Here is a 19,159-nt window from a genome sequence, read left to right on the forward strand (position 1 = left end):
ATTTAAAACTTAAAACTATTCCCCCATAGGCCTATATTACTACTAGTTTAACGCCAGCGTTAATATAGCGAACGCCGTTTGTGTGAACACTTTGGAATTTTAATTCGTGAATTAGCTTACGCCTGGCGTAAGCTACGCCAGTCTTACGCCGTGTGTGTGAACATAGCCTTATAGTAATACTATTGTTATTAAACTTAATTTTAATTAGATTAGTGTTTTTAAAACTGTTATAGATTAAAACAACTAATAATGCTTTACATATTTGGATAGTGACAATAATAATTGTAATACCCATTAATGTTATGTTTTAGTACACTGAAGAACAACAAAATTATTATTTTTTTTTATTTTTTCTTTTAACCTTTTTAGTTGGGTCTTAACATTCTATGCATGCTCCTTATATTATTCTGCTCATTCTGGGTGCCTTATAAATACTGAATTTCAAAGTAGTAGTAGTAATAATATTATTCATTAATTTAGTCTTGAATTCCCGTCCTTTGTCCAAGTCTTATCGTTTTGCTCAGTGGCCTTTTAGAAGAATTAATATTTAATTTGGCAGAGATGTCTTTGTGAACCATCTTCAGAGCAGAGTAGAATTTAATGATCATGAATAAATTATAGACATAAAGAACTAGGGTAGGCCTACACTGAAACCAGTGTCATAGTTTGTCCAGTCTGTTAGTTGTTTTGGAAAAAAACAAATCACAAGCATAAATATGGTCATGATGACATCATATCATGACCATATATAGGCACATGACCATATATAGGCACATCATGACTATATATAGGCACATTATGACAATATACTGTATAGGCACATCATGACCATATATAGGCACATCCTGACCATATATAGGCACATCATGACTATATTTGGGCATATCATGACCATATATAGGCACATCATGACTATATTTGGGCATACAACAGTTTTTGTCAAAAAAAAAATCTGGTAGTCTAGACCTTAAGTATTGATGAATTTGAAATATACCGCAAGATGACCGGAAATGGCACACACAATCTTAAAATTAAATTTTTCTTTTCCCCTACTTTTTTTTTTAGCAGACATTTAGAGGGAATCAAAGGGGCACCTCCCCTCTGAATTTGCTTCTGGTTAAAACAATAAAAGCACTCAAAATTATACAACATAGATCACAGAAAATATTTAGAATACATACCATTTTATATTCTCGCATATAAGGCGTTCCACATATAAGAAGACTCGGAGTTTCTGATTTTTGGATTGGATGATTTTTGTCGGGTGTAATGGGCTTCCTTTGTTCATTAAAATCTAAATATTTCTCGCATTTAAAATTGTATTCATACTAACAGTAGTATAGCTTCATTTCAGTAGTAAATTTGCGTATTACGGATGATCTACAAATAAGACATGATTTTAAAATACAAGATTTGTATGTGTTGCACGTACAAAACTAGTTTTTCAATCGTAATTTTCTATATAAGCCTAATCTTATTCTCCAGAATAAATACCTATTATCATTTGTTCTACTATTAAATTATAATTATGTATTTTTCTTAGCGTAACCTTCAGAAGTCAGCATCCGTGACTATCCTTTGTCTGTAGTCTCCTGTTACCGTAGTTAACATTTTATCAAATGTACGGTAATATTACAAATAGCCATGATATGTTAGCCAGCACATTTCAAAACCATATGTCCATATTTTCTTACAATCATCCAATAATCAATTGAGCAGAATTATGTATGATTATTTTAGTGCTATACATTTAAGAACAAAGCTTCTGTTTTATAATTATTTTAACATAGCAGTCTCTGTGTATTAACTTTTATTTGGAAGTGTCCATATTCGTGCTCTTTGTTTGTTAATAATGAAAACATACTGAGCTATCTTTCCTATGATTGGGTGTTGATTTAGATGAACCGGTACACATCTTCTTTTGGCCTTCCATCTTCGTGTATTAAATTGCTGATGAACAGTGCGATGTTGGTTTTGGTTTGGTAAAGGTTTTCATGTGTTCTGTGAGTTTAGGTTCATGGTTTCAATTTTTTTTTTTTTTTTTTTTTGTACGAAAGTTTAAATACTATATTTGATTGTAATTGTTGTCAAGCGCCTCGAGGTTGGTTTCAACGAAAGGTGCTATACAAATCGCAAATTAGTTATTATTATTTAGTCAAGACATCTTTTGCATTCGTTATTTTTCAAAGTATTGATTGTTGATTGGTTTGAGATCTTTGTTTATTTTTTTGATCCATATGTACTTAGATCTTCCTTTTTTTTTCCTTTTGCTTTCTTCATGTGTTGCTACTGTAGGTGGCGCTAGTGAGGGCCAGGGGTCCATATTAGTAGACTCTATTTATAAAATCATTAAATAAGCCTTTAAAACCCCTAAATTGTCAAATTTTGGGGCTTCACCCCCTGGACCACTTTTGAAACATTTTGAGCAACACGCCAACTTCACTCTTGTCGGGGACATCAGCCCACTCATCGGGGACCTTGGCCCATTCGTAGAGCAAATCCTGGCACCACCCCTATCTTGCCGGTGTCTCTTGTGGTAGTCGTAGCTGCAAAGTATTGAAAAATATGGAATAAACAACATATATAACATAAATATATTCATTTAATAAAATAGTGTTTGTATCAAGTTGATTTAAAATTCTCATTGTTTTTTCATAACTAGGTCAGACTTCCAATGTTAAGTCCAGAGTTCCTGATGGAAGAGGTAGAAAACGAAGAGTTGTTTCGACGGAACCATGCCTGTCGGGATCTCGTTGACGAAGCAAAGAATTATTATCTGGCAGTAAACAAAGTAGTCTCTAAGTTCTCACCCAAGTCGATAACAAGCGATCGTGTTAGACCAAGAAAAAGCTGTGCAGGTAGCTCATAACGTTGTGTGTTATTTATTAATATTATTTTTATTATATTTGTTACAGAAACATTTTTTAAAGTAATATTTATTCTAAATATTCTACCACTGTGCGGTTGGCTGAGAGGTAATGTTCCTGCTTCTTGTGCTAAAGGCACCGGTTCAAACCAGGCCAGCGTTTGGTTTTAATTGGCTTCCTGAATAACCCTCATATTAAGAGCTATGGTAGGCGGGAAGGACAGTGTATCCGTAAGACTGGTGGCACTGAACTGCTACAGCCACTGGCCCCCAGGCCCTGGGGCCTAGCCCAATTTTCCGATTTCTGATAAGAATGAGCACAAATACAAAATTATTAATTGTAATTTTTTTTTAATTTTCTTTTTTATCAATTTTTTTAACATTTATTATTATCTCCTCAATTTTCTGCTCAATAGTATCCAGCAGATATCAACACATTAGTTCACCCTATTATGATACAGTTTTGTTTTTTTTAACTACTTTATTTAAAATTTGTTGAGGTTTATAGCACTTGTGATTTGACAAAGCAAGTTACAAGAATTTTAAACATTTCTGAGGAGGCTATGTAAATTAAAGCTTCATAAGGATAATTGCTTTTAAGCAATTTAGGAGTTTAGTTTTAAATCAAACAATAATTGAACCATGAAGTACCACATGGAAACTATTGGGCAAATGTGGCCCTGAATTTTCCACCCCCAACAGAGGCTACTTAACCCATCTCCCCTGGGCTGGAAAGATTAAACTAGGCCCATAGGTTACTAAATATAAGCTATGGATAGTCTAGGAGAATATAGGCCCAAGACCTTCCCATTCTCCTGCAAATTTTATAATGACTTCTCATTTATCACAGAATACATAGTTGGTTCTAAGATATTATTGAGAGCAAGATTGCAGGAGGCCAGGCAATTGGTTTTTACTATCATAATTTCTCACCACTACATTGAAACTAGCTTAAGTCGAATCTAAAGTGTCACTGAATTATAGTCCGACTTAGATTAAATTTGACTAAAGCAAAGTCAAATTTTATTCGAGTTATATCACAATAGCAACTTGACTTTGAGTTAGGCCTTACAGAGACCGGAACAAATTAGCACGCACTGATGGTACACGCACAATGTTGACTGCACATTTGGCCTAGTACTGTAGAAGTACTGTAAAACCTAGGCTACCTAAACTTACCTTGAAAGCAGTATTCTTCAGAGTAGCAATGCATTACATTATTCCTCAATTATTACAGTATATTTAAATGTTTTGTTAACTGCTTTTCATGCCAATCTTTTGAATACAGTATAAAGAGGAATCAGTCAATACTTAAATTAAAGCTTAATCATATTTATATTGTTAAACTAAAATTTAATAACTGATTTTTGCATGGCCATCAAGCGAACACGTTTTAAATACGATAAATTCTTTTAAATAAATTTTAAAATACGATAAAACTACTCATGCATGTGCTTGCTTCTCGCTGCACCGTGAGGAGAGCAGGCGATGCTCTGCAGATAGTTTGTATGCAAGGAAGATCGGGATGTAGATAAAACTAGCATATTTGTTTTATATGACGGGTTATTCCCTATACCTAAATTCCATAAAACATTTATTTTACAATTACTGAACGTATTTTACAATACAATTTAATTTACTGTATTTAGAAAAGAACTAACACAACCTGAAACAGTGCTTAAACATTAGTCGCTTGTCGACTTTACCACGTCTGAACAATAGTGAGGAATGTGATTTGAGTCGCATGTAAAATTAACTGCACAAAGTAGCGCTATGCAATGTAAACACGAGTCACTTGTCGGGCTTACTTAGCGCTTGAATTTCTGCATTGCCAAATGGTTGAGTCACTTGTTGTCACTTGACAGCTTAAAATGATGGAAGTTTACGTCAAGATTTTAATTTCAACTTACGGACTAACAATTAATGGAAAACAAATCAATTTCACATGTAAAATATGTTCGACTTTTGTTTTTATTTGACTTAAATTTAATAGAGTTAGAGCAAATATTAACCATGGTAAATATAGGGAAGATGAAGTGACATGAAAATAATTTCAACTTTGACAATTTTTCAACTTAGGCACATTCGACATAAAACAGCACCCATTCCCATGGTTGTTTGCCCGTTGTTTTCCTTTAATAAATGATGATTCAACTCCACAGACATCCCAACATTCATTACACTGTAAAGGACTTTGCTAATTTGTCAGCTTTATGTTGTTAATTAACTATATGATTAGCTACCTCAACCCTCCCCAAACATAAAAGAGCATGTTTTCATACTATAAAAGGAGATTCAATTCTCAGACAAAAATTAGGGAACCATAATGGTAAAATAATTCAACAGGAAACTACGTAATGCCTACTTGAAATAAAGTGCTGTCGCTAGTTTCCTCATTTAATTTGTACGCAGACAAGACTTTCTTTTGATATTGAGGGACTAGTCAATAGATTTCACGATGGTTTTTAGTTCTAAACACCACATAGAACAAAAATGGTTAAAAACACCTGCTTTGTACAGAAGAATATCAATCACAATTGATTAATGGTTTTTTTGCTGTGTAACACATGTTTTTTTTTTTTAACCTTACGCTGCACTTGTCAGTAAAATATTTTTCTTCATGCTTCATTGTATATGCTAAAGTACATATTTCAAAGTTTACTTCAGTTCATTTATATAGGGGGCGCTGTTTAAATTGTTTTCATCGTAAGAAAGTGTAGTATTTTTTATAGGCTGGATTTATAGAGGTATAAATTTTAAAGCAATAATTGGAATTATGCTAATGAAAAACGCATCAAGGTTACTTGAGTCCATTTGTATGTGTATTACTGATATTTATTTCCATCACAAGAAAGTGGATTTATCATAATATAGGCTTACATTTTTCAAATAAAAGATATAAAACATGCTAGAAATAAAATGCTATATTATGAAGTTGAAAGCACATCAAGGTTAGATTGTAGTTCATTTGCTTAGAGAACGCTATCTATATTTATTTCCATCACAAGAAATCCTCTATGTTTTATTGGAAGACTAGAAGACAATTCTTTTGTCTTTACATTTATTCTGCAAATGGTTACACAAAATTGAAATTCATGACATACTGTACAAGAATAAGAACAGTTTAGATTATTAAATAAACATCCTTCTCGAATAAGCAATGCACTAAAATAATTAGAAACATACTTACTGTACCGTATTCTATTTTCAAATTTCAATAAGAGTTGTGGAATATAATGTGCCTTCATAATCATCGGGACACTTTACAACTGATTTCTCACATGCTATACTAGCTTGCAAGTAATTAAGGCCAGCATACAACACATTTCAACAAGATTATAGTAACATGATAAACACAATTCCAAACATTTTTTATAACAGTATAATAGTAGATGGACCCATGTTAGTCTGGTCAAAGAGAAAATGGAACACTATTTTCAGTATGGTCTGGTAGATGTATGAAAATAAAAACACTGGTAGCACTTTATAACTATTATAGACTATTTATTTAGTAGACCAAATTCGTCACCAAAAGTGATGACGTCATCAAGATTTGGCCGAGTGTGTATCAAAAGTTGTTTACATCGTAAAGTCTTATGCAAAGCATCGAAAGTGGTATCTATTAAATCGTCTAAAATGTAATGAAGTTAGCGTACTAAGATATTATTTATGAACAATGTATACATTTTGAATGATTCATAGATTCATGAGATAAAAGGTTGATTTGATTTAAATTTACATTCAGACTAAAAATATAAAGAATTTTGAGAGGCCTTCTAGGTGATTGCTATTGATTGAGAGATACATATTCAGCTTGTATACTGTCAATAAGTCATTTTGTTGTAATTTCTGTATGAAATATTTAAACCATTGGATAAACTTTAAAATTTGCTGAATTGTATAAGATGTTTCTTTTAACTACGATGGCCAATGAGTCAGAAGAACGTTGTTTGTATGACTCTAGTCTAGGGCTAGGCCCATGTTCACCCGACATAGCTATGCAATTGTTTCTTTCACTCTATTTCAAATCTAACGAGTTAATATAATATTGTGACTGTCAACTCGAGCGGAGGCTTATTATTGTGTAAAAAAAACTGCCACCTAGCGTTTTGTCTTGATGTTATACCCACTATATATAACGGCTTTGGTTTGGTGACTAATTCGGTCTATTACACAAGTTTTTTCGCCAGTAATGTACACCTGATGAAGCCAGCATAGACTGACTTAGTAAATAAATGAAGTGCTACCAATGTTTCAATTTTCAAAAATTTGTTAAGTGTCGCTCTTGAATAACTACAGTACTTGCCTTGTTTAAGTAAATACATCAAGGCATTTACAGAATTTAAAAGATGAATGATGTATATTCGATTATTACATTTCACTAAGAAAGAAATTAAGAGTAATACAAACAAGGGAATCTGTCACGAGTTCAAATTTTTAGCTTTTCGATTATAATGCAGGAAATAAACATCTTTATTTTTATGAGTTTTATTAAGATTTATACTTGAATGTAGAAGACAGTATGCCATGTACGTAAGACCTAATAAAAAAATAATAAGTTTAATCACCCTCACCGGCTTGTCTTTTATGGTACTGAAAACTAATATTTTTTTTTTTACAAATTTTCTTTTTCATTTTTTTAGTAAATAATTGTATTATGTCAATCATGTATTTTACTTTGAATATCAATGCAACAGCAAACAACCCAACTGAAAATTTCATTTTTAAACAATCACTACCACTTGGACAGACTATAAATATTAACTTTTCTGGATACTTTTGCTCTCACTGTTAAAGGGTTTTTAGAATAAAATACTTGAAAATGAGTATAAGACTGAATTATTTTGATCTGTTTAATTTTGATTCTTTTAAATTAGAATTTTTCATTTTTAAGGGTTTTGTTATATTTTCTCTACAAACAGCTTGTTTTATTACTTCAGTAGTTTTTAATAGTATTGAGCAATAAATCTTAGCACAAGAACACATGGGTGGGAGTGTTTTCAATTTAGTAGAAACAGAAGGCAAATTTTTAGATCTCCCATAAGCATCTGTCACCAAAACCTTGCAGCAATGGACTTGTTAGTCTTTTGTAAGATGTTGAACCACAAATGTAAATGTTAAACATAGTTTTTACTTGAGATCCCATAGTAAATAGATTATTAGATTCAAAGCACACGATACTGAGGCTTTGTACTTTGGTATAGATCCATGGGACAATGTCACTGTCATCTGCAATTGCTAATGACCATTGTGATATTCATCGAACCAAGGAGGTATAAAAATATTTTATACCTCCTTGATTGAACTTACGAAATGTGCAAAGTATTTCAGTGATGTCCGGTTACTTTTACACCCAATATCCTCAGGGTGTGTGTAGTCTGAGATTTCGCTAATTACTCCAAGCATCCTCCAAGTAAATGATACTGGCTTCCATAGAATGGCTCAAGCGAAATGTGCTAATAGCCCCAGGCATTCCTTTTATTCGTTCACATAGCCAACGTGGCTGGCATCTTGACATTCCCGAATTGGATGATTATTCAAGTTACTGGACATATAAACAACGCAGTAATTATGAATCAACCAAATTTAATAAAGTGTCCAATCATTCTTGTGGTAGAGTGGCGGGAATGTCTGGATCGTCTTTCTACTGGTGATTTTCATTAAAGCAGTCCTCAAGTAAACCTGTGTAGATGTGTAGAGAATGGTTTGAAATTAAGTTGCATCAGGGAGTTGTCCTGGTTGCACACCAGGATAATATTAATAGATTCAGTTGATAAGGCCAAAAATTGTTAAGATGCCCATACACAGTGACATTTGAAAAATGAGGGTCGGACAGACAGCATTTTTTCTTTACTGCATACAAGCCTACAATTCTATAGTTCATTGCCTTTAGCTTCTTTTACTAGGGTCATAGTTCCATTCCTTTGACGTGAAGTGGAGGAAGCCGGTCGCAATAGTTCAGAACAAATGAAGTAGAATTTACCTCTGCCGAAATAAAACCATGTTTCATTTGTTTTACTATACCTCAGTAATAAACAGCAAACCGTCCAGCTACAGCCATTTCAATGCGTACACATAAATTTGGCATGCATATGGAAGTAGTAGGAACTACCGGGAACTACCTCACCACTCACTTTAATTAATATCTATGATGTATAAGTAATTTACAATACCGCAATATTATGGGTTCTGTTTTTAAATGTTTTAATTTGTGTTTTGCAGGTGTTATTTTTGTTGTTGGCGGACGAGGTGCTACCGGTGATCCCTTTCGAAGTATGGAATGCTACGATTACAGGAACGACACGTGGTCACAGGTGAAGGAGATGAATTGGAAACGCAGGCATGTTGGGGTTACGTCTATAAACGGTAAGAAAAACAAGAATAATCTTAAATCGTTAACATTAGTGGATAGTTAAGATGCTTGCCTTCCCATCCCATGGGTTATGGGTTCAAATCCTTTGAGAGCACAGGATTTCTCTCACGACTGAAACCATAACAATAGTTTATGCCTCACACCGAGACTTAGTAAAAAGCATCATATTTTCATCTCTAAGAGGGCGTCACAATATCAGATTAACTTTTAGTATGATGAGCTTGGCAGCGACACCCTCTACAATATCGTATAAAGAAAAATGTAAAGTTTATTTTATTAATCTAAAAGTATTGCTAAATCAACAGAACATATTCTCATAGAAAGATTGATATTGATAGCCATACCTAATTAGAAATCAATAAATAGTTTATATTACAATGTTGCTATTGTATTATTGATGTTTGCTTATTGTGGCATTATTAAATTTGTATAGCACCCTCTATGGGCTATCAGAATAATACAATAGTTTCTTGTTGTTTAAACATGTACTTAACACTGTATATTTAAACTTTTTTATATACACTTGTCAGGTAATGTTTATGCTGTTGGTGGCCTTGATGGATTCAATTTCTGTAGCGCCCTCTATGGGCTACCAGAATACATACAATATTTCTTGTTGTTCATCATGTTGTTAATATATGTATACTTAAACTGTTTATTTACATTTTTCAGGTAAAGTTTATGCAGTTGGTGGCCATGATGGTAGAGAACATCTGAACTCAATGGAAGTGTTTGATCCAAAAAAGAATACTTGGGTTCTGGTCGCACCAATGAACAATAAAAGGTTTGTGCCTTAAACTACCAGGCCAGATTCAGAATATTCTAAGCTTCATGGTCGGATAAATCTGGATGCGCCCCTGCATACTGTATTAATTTAAACCAATAGAAACATGAGTAAAAAATCCTCCTTCTCCTCATTCTTCTGATATTTTGATACTCTCAACACCTCAGTGCTTCTAAGAACATCTTATGTCGTGTACTACGATTTATATTATTGTTCATCTGAAAAACGTAAAACAGTTTTTTACTTATGAATTTAATTTTCTTGATTAATTTTTTTGTTTTTTTGCACACAGACGTGGTTTAGCTGTTGCTAGTCTTGGTGGTCCACTATACGCTATTGGGGGCCTGGATGATGAAGTGTGTTTCTCGGAAGTAGAACGCTACGACATCTCCACAAACACTTGGGAGAAGGCTGCCTCCATGAACACACCCCGAGGTGGTGTCGGAGTGTGCACATTTAATGGATGTATTTATGCAAGTAAGTATATAATGTGATATTTATATGACGGCAGTGATAAATTGAGAAGATAGCAATAACAATAACGCGTCTTGTCTGTAATCAGGTTGTTAAAAACACATTAAAAAATAAAAATCCTTTGTTTCGAATTATGTGTAGTGAACACCAATTATGACACATGCTTAATGAAAATGTTTTTCTTTAAGTATAATATTTGTGTTTAATATGGAGTTGATAATCTATGTTTGATTCATCTTCTAGTGTTATTTTAACTGCAATTTTGTTATTCTTTTTTTTAATGCATTTTCCCACCTGTGTATTAATTTAACTGTTTTTTCTGCCATCTTTGCAGTCGGCGGTAATGATGGCCAAGCAACTTTGAACACCTGTGAACGTTATAACCCTCACCTAAACAAATGGTGTGAGATAGCGCCAATGCATACAAGACGAGCGGGAGGCGGACTCACGGTCCTCAACAGGAGTTTATACGCAATAGGTAAGAAAGAGTGGAAATTGCACCTTTGATTTGGAATGGAAATGTGAAGTCTCGACACAAAATGAGATGTATTGTTGGCTAGTTCATATTGAAATAATCACCAAAATAAGTCTATCCATTAATTAATTAATTTTGAAGTGATAACAGATACATGGAAACTTAAGTATGTACTTAAGTCAACATGGTGTAACAGATATGATCTTAAAGCTGTCGAAAATTTCAGACTCTTATTTAAAAGTAAATGCAAAACTATTAAAGTTTGATTGTTTAATTAAGGAAATGCTGGATAATAGACATCTCTTAAACAAATACTGATTCTATCAAAGCAAAACTGTTAATTGATTCATTTATTCTTCGAAACCTCCAAACAAGGTAAATAATAAGAAAAAAAGTATAAAAAGAAAAGGAGTAATGTCCTGCAAGAGTGACCAAAGCATCAACATGAGGAAAATGAAAAACTTTTTCATAGATTTACAGACATTTTATTACGAAAATTTTTTAATTGATTACCAGACAATTAATGAGTCTATACTAAATAGTACAGAAAAGGTAAACTGTCTTTTAATTGACTGGGAATTTTTTTTTTCTTATTCAAAAGTCATTAACTTTCTTAAATATAAAAATTAGGCAATTCAATAGGGAATTGAATTTTTCAGTATTTTTAGCTTAAATGACATCTTTAAACCTGACTTTTAATTTTGTTGGAACAATCAATAATTGTCATTTACAAACTTATCTTCCGTACATAATTATCAAATAAAGGCTTCAATTTCATCACCATAGAAACCTTTTTGCGTACTGTATCCAGGAAGTAACCTAGATATCAGCAGCTGATCATATTTTTAGTCGGTTGAATTGATTACATTGTGAGCCCAAGCCACCTACTATTTTATGATATTCACCATAATTCTTTATATAAGTAAAATATGTGCTCCATCTTGTAAAGTAAAAATGAAGTTGGATGTGTTGGTCTGCAATGTGAGAGTGTTCACATCTGTCATCAGCATTACCATCCTAAATGCAAATTTCAGAATAAAAGGTAAGGGGTCTTGCACGTACAGACCATTGGGTTTCTCCTTCATATCATTTTGACATTACAATTACCATTCTTTATTTGCAAAATGTATTGAGACCGGAAATGATGTATAAATATTTATTTATTTTCTTTTTTTTTTGTATTTGAATATAATCAGAGATATATTATCTGTGAAGAAGTTATAAAATAACAATGGGGTTTACTGATAAGTTTGACATAAGATAGTATAAAACAAACAAATGTGATATAAGCCATTTTTAATTCAATATTTCAAAATTTATTAGTTCATCCTCAGGTATGAAAACTAATGAAGTTTGAAATATTGAATCAAAAATGGCTTGTATATAATAATAATAATAATAATAATAATAATAATAATAATAATAATAATAATAATAATAATAACAAATAGTTATATAGTTAGCTTGTAAGTTAACGTTCTAGTAATAGGTAAGTTTTAAGATTTTTTTTTAAAGAAAGCAAATCAGACGAATCGCGAACAAAAAGCAGCAAGGAATTAAATATAAAGGGGGCTTGAAAAGAAAAAGCACGTTGACCATAAGTCTTTGATTTGCCTTTATGAGACGGAACAGTCAAAAGATTTTGAGATGAAGAACGAAGATGACGAAGAGGAGAATATCACTTTATTCGGAGTCATGTTTCATACTACCTTATAAAATAAGATACAGTAACTTCCAGTATGTTACGGATAGAAGGGTTTTATGTAAAGGACATAATTATGTCTTTGTTATTAGAAAATATGTTCTCATTTATTGAAGGCTTTTAACTGAAATATTAACTTGATTAAAAAGAGGTGAATATCATAAGGTATATTTTAATTTTTGGCAGCAAATTGACTGTTAATCATTGAAAGCTATTTGTTTTTTTAGATCTGTTATTTAAAAGATCTGTGGTTAGTTTTTGATAAAGCATTTCAAAGTTTTTGTAAGGTTTTTTTTTGGTTGACTGTATTCTTTAGATAAGAAAGTATAATACATACTCCAAGTATTGAAATACACGCCATCGTGTTGGGATTCAATATTTCGACATTAATTATGTCATCATCAGGAATGAAAAAATTATCCATATTAGCAAGACACTATCAGATCGTGAAGAATGTTCTTTAAGTCTAGTTATTAAGCACCTATCTGTCTTACCAATATAATCACTATTGCAGCCTGGACATTTAAAATGATAGACAACAGAACTTCTGTACTCCTTAGGGGTTTGCATATGACCGTATTCTTTAGAAGTACAGAACATGAAAAGAAACTTAAACTGCAGTAATAACTTACAAATAAGTCATAATAATTGCTAAGTAACGTTTTAGAACTAAGAATTATTCTGGTTTTTTTTTCTTATAGGTGGATTTGATGACAGTTCACCATTGAATACTGTTGAAAAATATGACGTTGCAAATGACAAATGGAAATTCATAAAACCAATGAACGTGTGTCGTGGTGGTGTTGGAGTCACGACCATGTGTGGAAAAATATTCGCAGTTGGCGGTCACAACGGATCAGCCTATTTAAGTTCTGTTGAGTGCTATGATCCAGATACAGACAGGTACAATACCAGTACTTTGCTAGCATTTGTTGATTATGTTGATGCATTATGACCATATAAAGGTACATGACCATATTTAGATGCATCATGACCATATATAGATGCAACCTGGTCTTGGTGTGGTATAACGTCCAACTAATTGAGCAATGTTTAAAAAAAATTGGTGTGATTTTCATGTCTATTAGAAGTCATCCTTATTCTGATAACACTGTGAGCAGTGGCTCTACCTGAGGTTTACAAATAAGGAGTCCAAGTTTGCCAACAGGAGGTCAAATATCCCCAAAGAGAGGTCGAAGATCTTTGACAAGAGTTCCCACCTCCACCAGTGTGACAATATAGATGCATGACCATTGCATGACAAACGCCTGGTTTTTGCCAGAGTCGGTCACAAGTGCATCATGATCACAGGTACATGATCATGTAGATGCATTATAGCCTTATAAAGATGCAAAGTTACCATATTTAAATAATTTATGATGATATTTTGATAAATGATTAACATATATAGGTGAACCATAACCATATATAGATATATCATGACCATATTTATATGCTTTCAGTTGGACGATATTGCACAACATAGCAATATGTCGGGCAGGTGCTGGTGTAGTAACATGTGCATGTAGTATACAGTTACTGAAAGATGCTACAAAGAGCAGCGGGGTGAGTTTCAACCAATCAAGTGACAGAACTGACGCTTTCTGCTTCATTGCTTCAGTATTGATATTTACTCGCAAATACTCATAGATAATCAGGTTTTTGAAGTGAAGCAATTATAAAGTTGGTCTTATACACCATTTTTGCTAAATTTGAAATGGAATTCCCAAGAACCTGGCAACTACCACTACCTAGCATTTCTCTCTATGATGTGACCAGCATTTATCTGTGCTCTGTGACTGGATGCCTGGGCTAGTCTTTGAAAACAAAATGTCATAACAAAAAAGAAAAAAAATAAATTTGGGGCGCATAAAACCTGCATATTTTTGGTTGTCAAAAGAAGATATGTGTTTGGAAAAACTAAATTTGCTCATGTTAGGCTGCTGGACGTCCCCCAGTGAAAAGTTGTAAGACATTGATGGTGCTGTTTCAAAATAGGCCCAATGAAGTGGTGAATACTAAATGTCCTAGTCAAAGGCTGCCAATAACTGATATATTTTCAGTGGCTAAATTTTTTTTATTATTATACAGTACAATCAAAATACCGAAGCCTGTATTCTGTTTTTTATGTACAGCACAATGAAAGCTTACTTACTTGCACTATCTAAGAATGAAGTATTATTATTATTATTAAGTAGGTACTATTTTATGATAGGGAAAATAACAATTATTATAGGCATATATGATGGAAAACTTGGATAAGGCAATGAATATATGTTGATTAAACATAACAGGAAAGGGATCACCAAGAATTTTGTTTCCCTAAAAAAATCTTTCAGTGTGTTATACTTTTCTTCAATCAGAATTTCGCTGAAGACTTAAACAATTTAGGACACCAGGCTTAAACAATAATGTAGTAGACAAGACTCGGCCAGAAAATTTCATCATCCCCAGTCTCCCATCCTGTTGCGTTTAGTCTCATATAGTCCTCCCCCCACCCTGCCAACTTCAGTAGTAGTATTTGATTACCCTTAGAAAAATAAGAATGCATTGTATAATCGAGTTTGTTTTTAGTCTTCAGAAATAAAATCCTGTTGGCTCACAGGATTTGAACCTAGGATCTTTGGATTAAAATGCTGGCATCTCTCCTTCCAAACCATAACTCCACTGTTGTTGTTTTCTTTATTGACAGGACATTGAGAGGTACCTATAGAAGTATGATTTCCAACAAACCACAGAGATACCTGTTTAGAGGTCATCTTGTAGAGGTCTCATTGCCAACAAAGCAGAGAAGTATCTGGAGAGGTTTAATTGTTAACAAGCCAAAAAAGTACCTGTACAGGTTTAATTGCCAACAAAGCAGAGAGGTATCTGGAGAGGTTTAATTGCCAAAAACTCAGAGAGGTACCTGTCAACAAACCAGAGAGAAGGGCCTGTAGATGTTTAATTGCCAGTACTCCAGAGAGGTATTTGTATATCTTTAATTGCCAACAATCCAGAAAGATAGAGGTTTGTCTATACACATAAAGTTACTTTTAGATGTTGGACTCCTGTGGATTTGATTGTTAACAGGCCTGAACCAAGAAGGTCCATTGAGTTTCTATAGACATACATATCTAAACCAGTACGTCTGAGTAAAGACATACTCACTTAAGCACAGATGATTCATTGAGGTTCTATAGACATACACAACTGAACCAAGATCATCTATTGAGTTCCTATAGACAATATCTCATGTCCACAAAGGCTAGAAAATATAAGAAGGAAGTGTTTTATATATTTAATTAGCTTTGCCCATTACAAAAAATAATTTTTGACTAAAGGATAACCTGTACAATTAACACTCGCTTGTTAAAACTGTTGGTAATATTCAACGCAGAGATGATACAAACCAAAGTAATAGTTGCCTGATACACACCACACCTTGCTAATAGGGAGATTTTGCAACCTTACAAAACGATAACCAATACGAATACGTCATTATCATTATTCGTACCGCAAACATTCTTGACAACATGCTGTATAAGCTGAATGATTCTAATTCTTCCAAAAGACTTTAGCCTGATTCTCACGAGAGCCCTAGTATCCGGATCTGGAGCTAACCGTTAGCGCTAACCATTAGCCCCTGTGTGAGAACGCCAGATCCATTAGCGCTAACCATTAGTGGTATCAGCGCTATCAGTTAGCACATTGAGCGCGTTTCTATCATCAACCAATCGCACATGCGCATTTACAATTTTACAGTTTGTTATTGGCCAGTTATTCGATCATCATATTCTTGGTATCCGGATGGTTAGCAGAGTCCGGATCCTGCTAACCGTTAGCTGCCGTGTGAGAACATAGCCATGAATGGCCTACGCTGTGACAGATACGCTACTATAGGCGGGAAGGATTGTCTAAAAATTTCATTACGTAACCGTATTCATTATCGTTTTCTTAAGCTTGTGAAAACTCCCTTATGACTGCAATACTGTTACATGAATTTTACTCTGCCTTAGTACCTCCACAGAGGTATTGTTGACACAGTGCTTCAGTTGTACCAATGAAAAGATAGAATACTGCGTAGCAAGGCGGTGCGGTTTAAAGAGTAACTCATTAACTTGGAGGTACTGCATGGTACCTGTATGGTATCATTAGGGTGGAGCTGTATATACACCACCTCACAATGAGTTACAATGTCAGTACCTCTGTGATACTGCTAAATGCTTTGTACAATTTAATGGTGCTTCATTAGTCTATTTCATATTGCATTACTTTTGTAAATCTGAAGTTCTTTGAAATAGTTTAATCTTTATCAAAGGAGTATCGTATGTCAGGGTAATGAACTAAAAATGTGACAGAAAGCACTAATAACACCAATATCTTATTGTGCTTTACTGTACATGAAAAATTGCAGTGACACGATATATAGATCTTTCCTGTTTCTAAACTTTTAAGAGAATTGGATCGATAAAAATTACAGAGTGAAAAAATAACAGCATAGGTTAAAGGATAATACAGTAATGATAGTTACGGTGCACCCTCGAAGTCGAGAACACTTATTCAAAAAACCAAATAATAATCTTAATCAAAAGCTAACCCTCTATAATTGGAGTCGGAGAGCAACCAAAATTTTCAGGTACCAATGTGGTCTCAAATTGGAGGGTGAAATTTTGTTTTTATTAATTGTTTATTTTTTTTATTTGTGTAATGGTTGACTAATGGCTCCATCCCTCTTTGAAGAAAGAGTAAAACCCTTTATTTAAAAAAAAAAAATCCTATTGTTCACAAAGGATTTATCAAGAAAGGATTTTTTTTTTTACAAATGTTGCTGCAATACCTGATTAACATAACTGAATAGAGTAAGATAATTCCATAATTATTCCAAATAGTTGCCAGGTTTTCTAACATATTCCGAATAAGTTGAAACATTGATTGAATCATACAAGATACATTCAACTTTATCTTGAATCTGTTATCTGGCAAGTCCAAGATTTTCTTCCATAATTGTCTCTTGATTTGCATTACATTTCAAATATTTTAAATGAGGATAAGTGATTGTATTTTAAACCTGATGTTGTGGCAATATTTTTTACTGTATTAAAATGTCAATTGTATATTTTTTTTTGAAATGAATGTATATTATATACCATTATAATATGTTATATATTATAATATAACATACCGTATTTATTCAAATAAACGCCTCGCTTAAAAAAAAATCCCCTTGAATAAACCCCCCCCCCTTCAAAAACCTTCTCAACAATAAACGCCCCTGGGCAGGGATTTTTTTCCTGAATAAATACGGTATATTATATGTTATGAGAATGGTTAAGTTGTTTCGGAAAAAAACTATTGGTTGGAAACATAATCAAGTAATATGAATTTGAATTATCAACAGAATCAAATTAAAGTCTTTCAAATGTGTATAAATTTTAATTATGGAGGAAAATACAAAATCTTTAGTTCTTTGAGTGTAACCCCACCCCCTGATCACAAACTTGGAATGACATTTTAGAGGTGGTTTTGTACTCGAGGATTGGAAAAATATACAATAGAGAGCAGGTCTAGCAGGCCTCGCAGCATCCAGCCTAGAACCTAAGCCTAATGAAATATACAATTTTTATTCCAAACCTCTAAGGCTAGCGAATGGGCTTAAACCACTTTAAGCATGTTGCATAATTTTCTTTCTCAAACGCTTGGGATGGGTTTATACTCATGGTACTACTGTGTATATTTTGTTTACCTTCATGGTGTAATCAAAATAATTGATTCTCCTTAGTTTATACAAAAGCATTTTGCAATTTATTTTTATAATTCTCGAATTAACATTGTTCAATTTAACCTTTTACAAGTATGTACAATTTCCATTTTAAATTGTGTATTTAAGTTTCTAAAAACTATATTATGTGTAATGCCTGTAAATATGAAATTTTTTAATTATGAAGTGTGATTGAATGTCTTATGATTGTAAGACACAACTAATATTTTCTGTTAACTTTATTTGGTGATATTGGAAACTTTAGCAGTGGAATTAAGCAATTTGTGTTCAAATATAGTATAAGTCACATTTGCTCGAATGTACATCATTGTCGCAAGAAAATTGCATTATGAAGTGTAATGGGATCATTTATAGAAATTAAAGCTGTGATATTTCAACCATTCACATGATGAATTGGCTATGGATGTTTTATTTCAACAGACATTAAATATTATGTGATGACTCGTGAGAGGCTGTTATGTTTTAATCATTTGACCACTCGTCATAGGTTGTCATGTTTTAATCTTTTGATGGTGGATAAGAATGATGTTGACAAAAAACCTTATTTACATAATATGTAAATTTAGTTTCTTATTTCTTATTTTAAACATAAAATACGATGTTTCAACAATTTGTTGTTGGGATAAAGCCATTAAGTATTTTCAGCTACGTTCAATTAAAGATTTTCATTAAAAAAAAAAAAATTTAAAAAAAAGCATCTTGTTTATTGAATACAATGTTGTTT

General features: G+C 32.9%; 1 protein-coding gene across 5 annotated transcripts in view; it reads left to right on the forward strand.

Moving 5' to 3' along the window:
* The window catches only part of LOC117101683 (kelch-like protein 8), a 68,339-nt gene extending 49,389 nt beyond the window's left edge, over positions 1-18,950 (forward strand). For 4 of the 5 annotated variants that reach the window (XM_033241710.1, XM_033241714.1, XM_033241712.1 and 1 more), the window contains 8 exons: positions 2,663-2,858; positions 9,089-9,232; positions 9,912-10,023; positions 10,316-10,500; positions 10,832-10,975; positions 13,376-13,577; positions 14,138-14,329; positions 14,375-15,053. In XM_033241710.1, the coding sequence (XP_033097601.1) occupies positions 2,663-2,858; positions 9,089-9,232; positions 9,912-10,023; positions 10,316-10,500; positions 10,832-10,975; positions 13,376-13,577; positions 14,138-14,324 (1,170 nt within the window). In that variant the 3' untranslated portion in view covers positions 14,325-14,329; positions 14,375-15,053. Of the gene's footprint in view, positions 1-2,662; positions 2,859-9,088; positions 9,233-9,911; positions 10,024-10,315; positions 10,501-10,831; positions 10,976-13,375; positions 13,578-14,137; positions 14,330-14,374; positions 15,054-15,366 lie in introns of those variants that run through there. The other variant, XM_033241713.1, reaches the window with a different exon arrangement.
* The last annotated feature ends 209 nt before the right edge of the window (positions 18,951-19,159 follow it).

This window comes from Anneissia japonica, unplaced genomic scaffold, assembly GCF_011630105.1.
Source record: "Anneissia japonica isolate Jap-2015-1 unplaced genomic scaffold, ASM1163010v1 scaffold180_len884964_cov147, whole genome shotgun sequence".
Lineage (NCBI taxonomy): Eukaryota > Metazoa > Echinodermata > Crinoidea > Comatulida > Comatulidae > Anneissia > Anneissia japonica.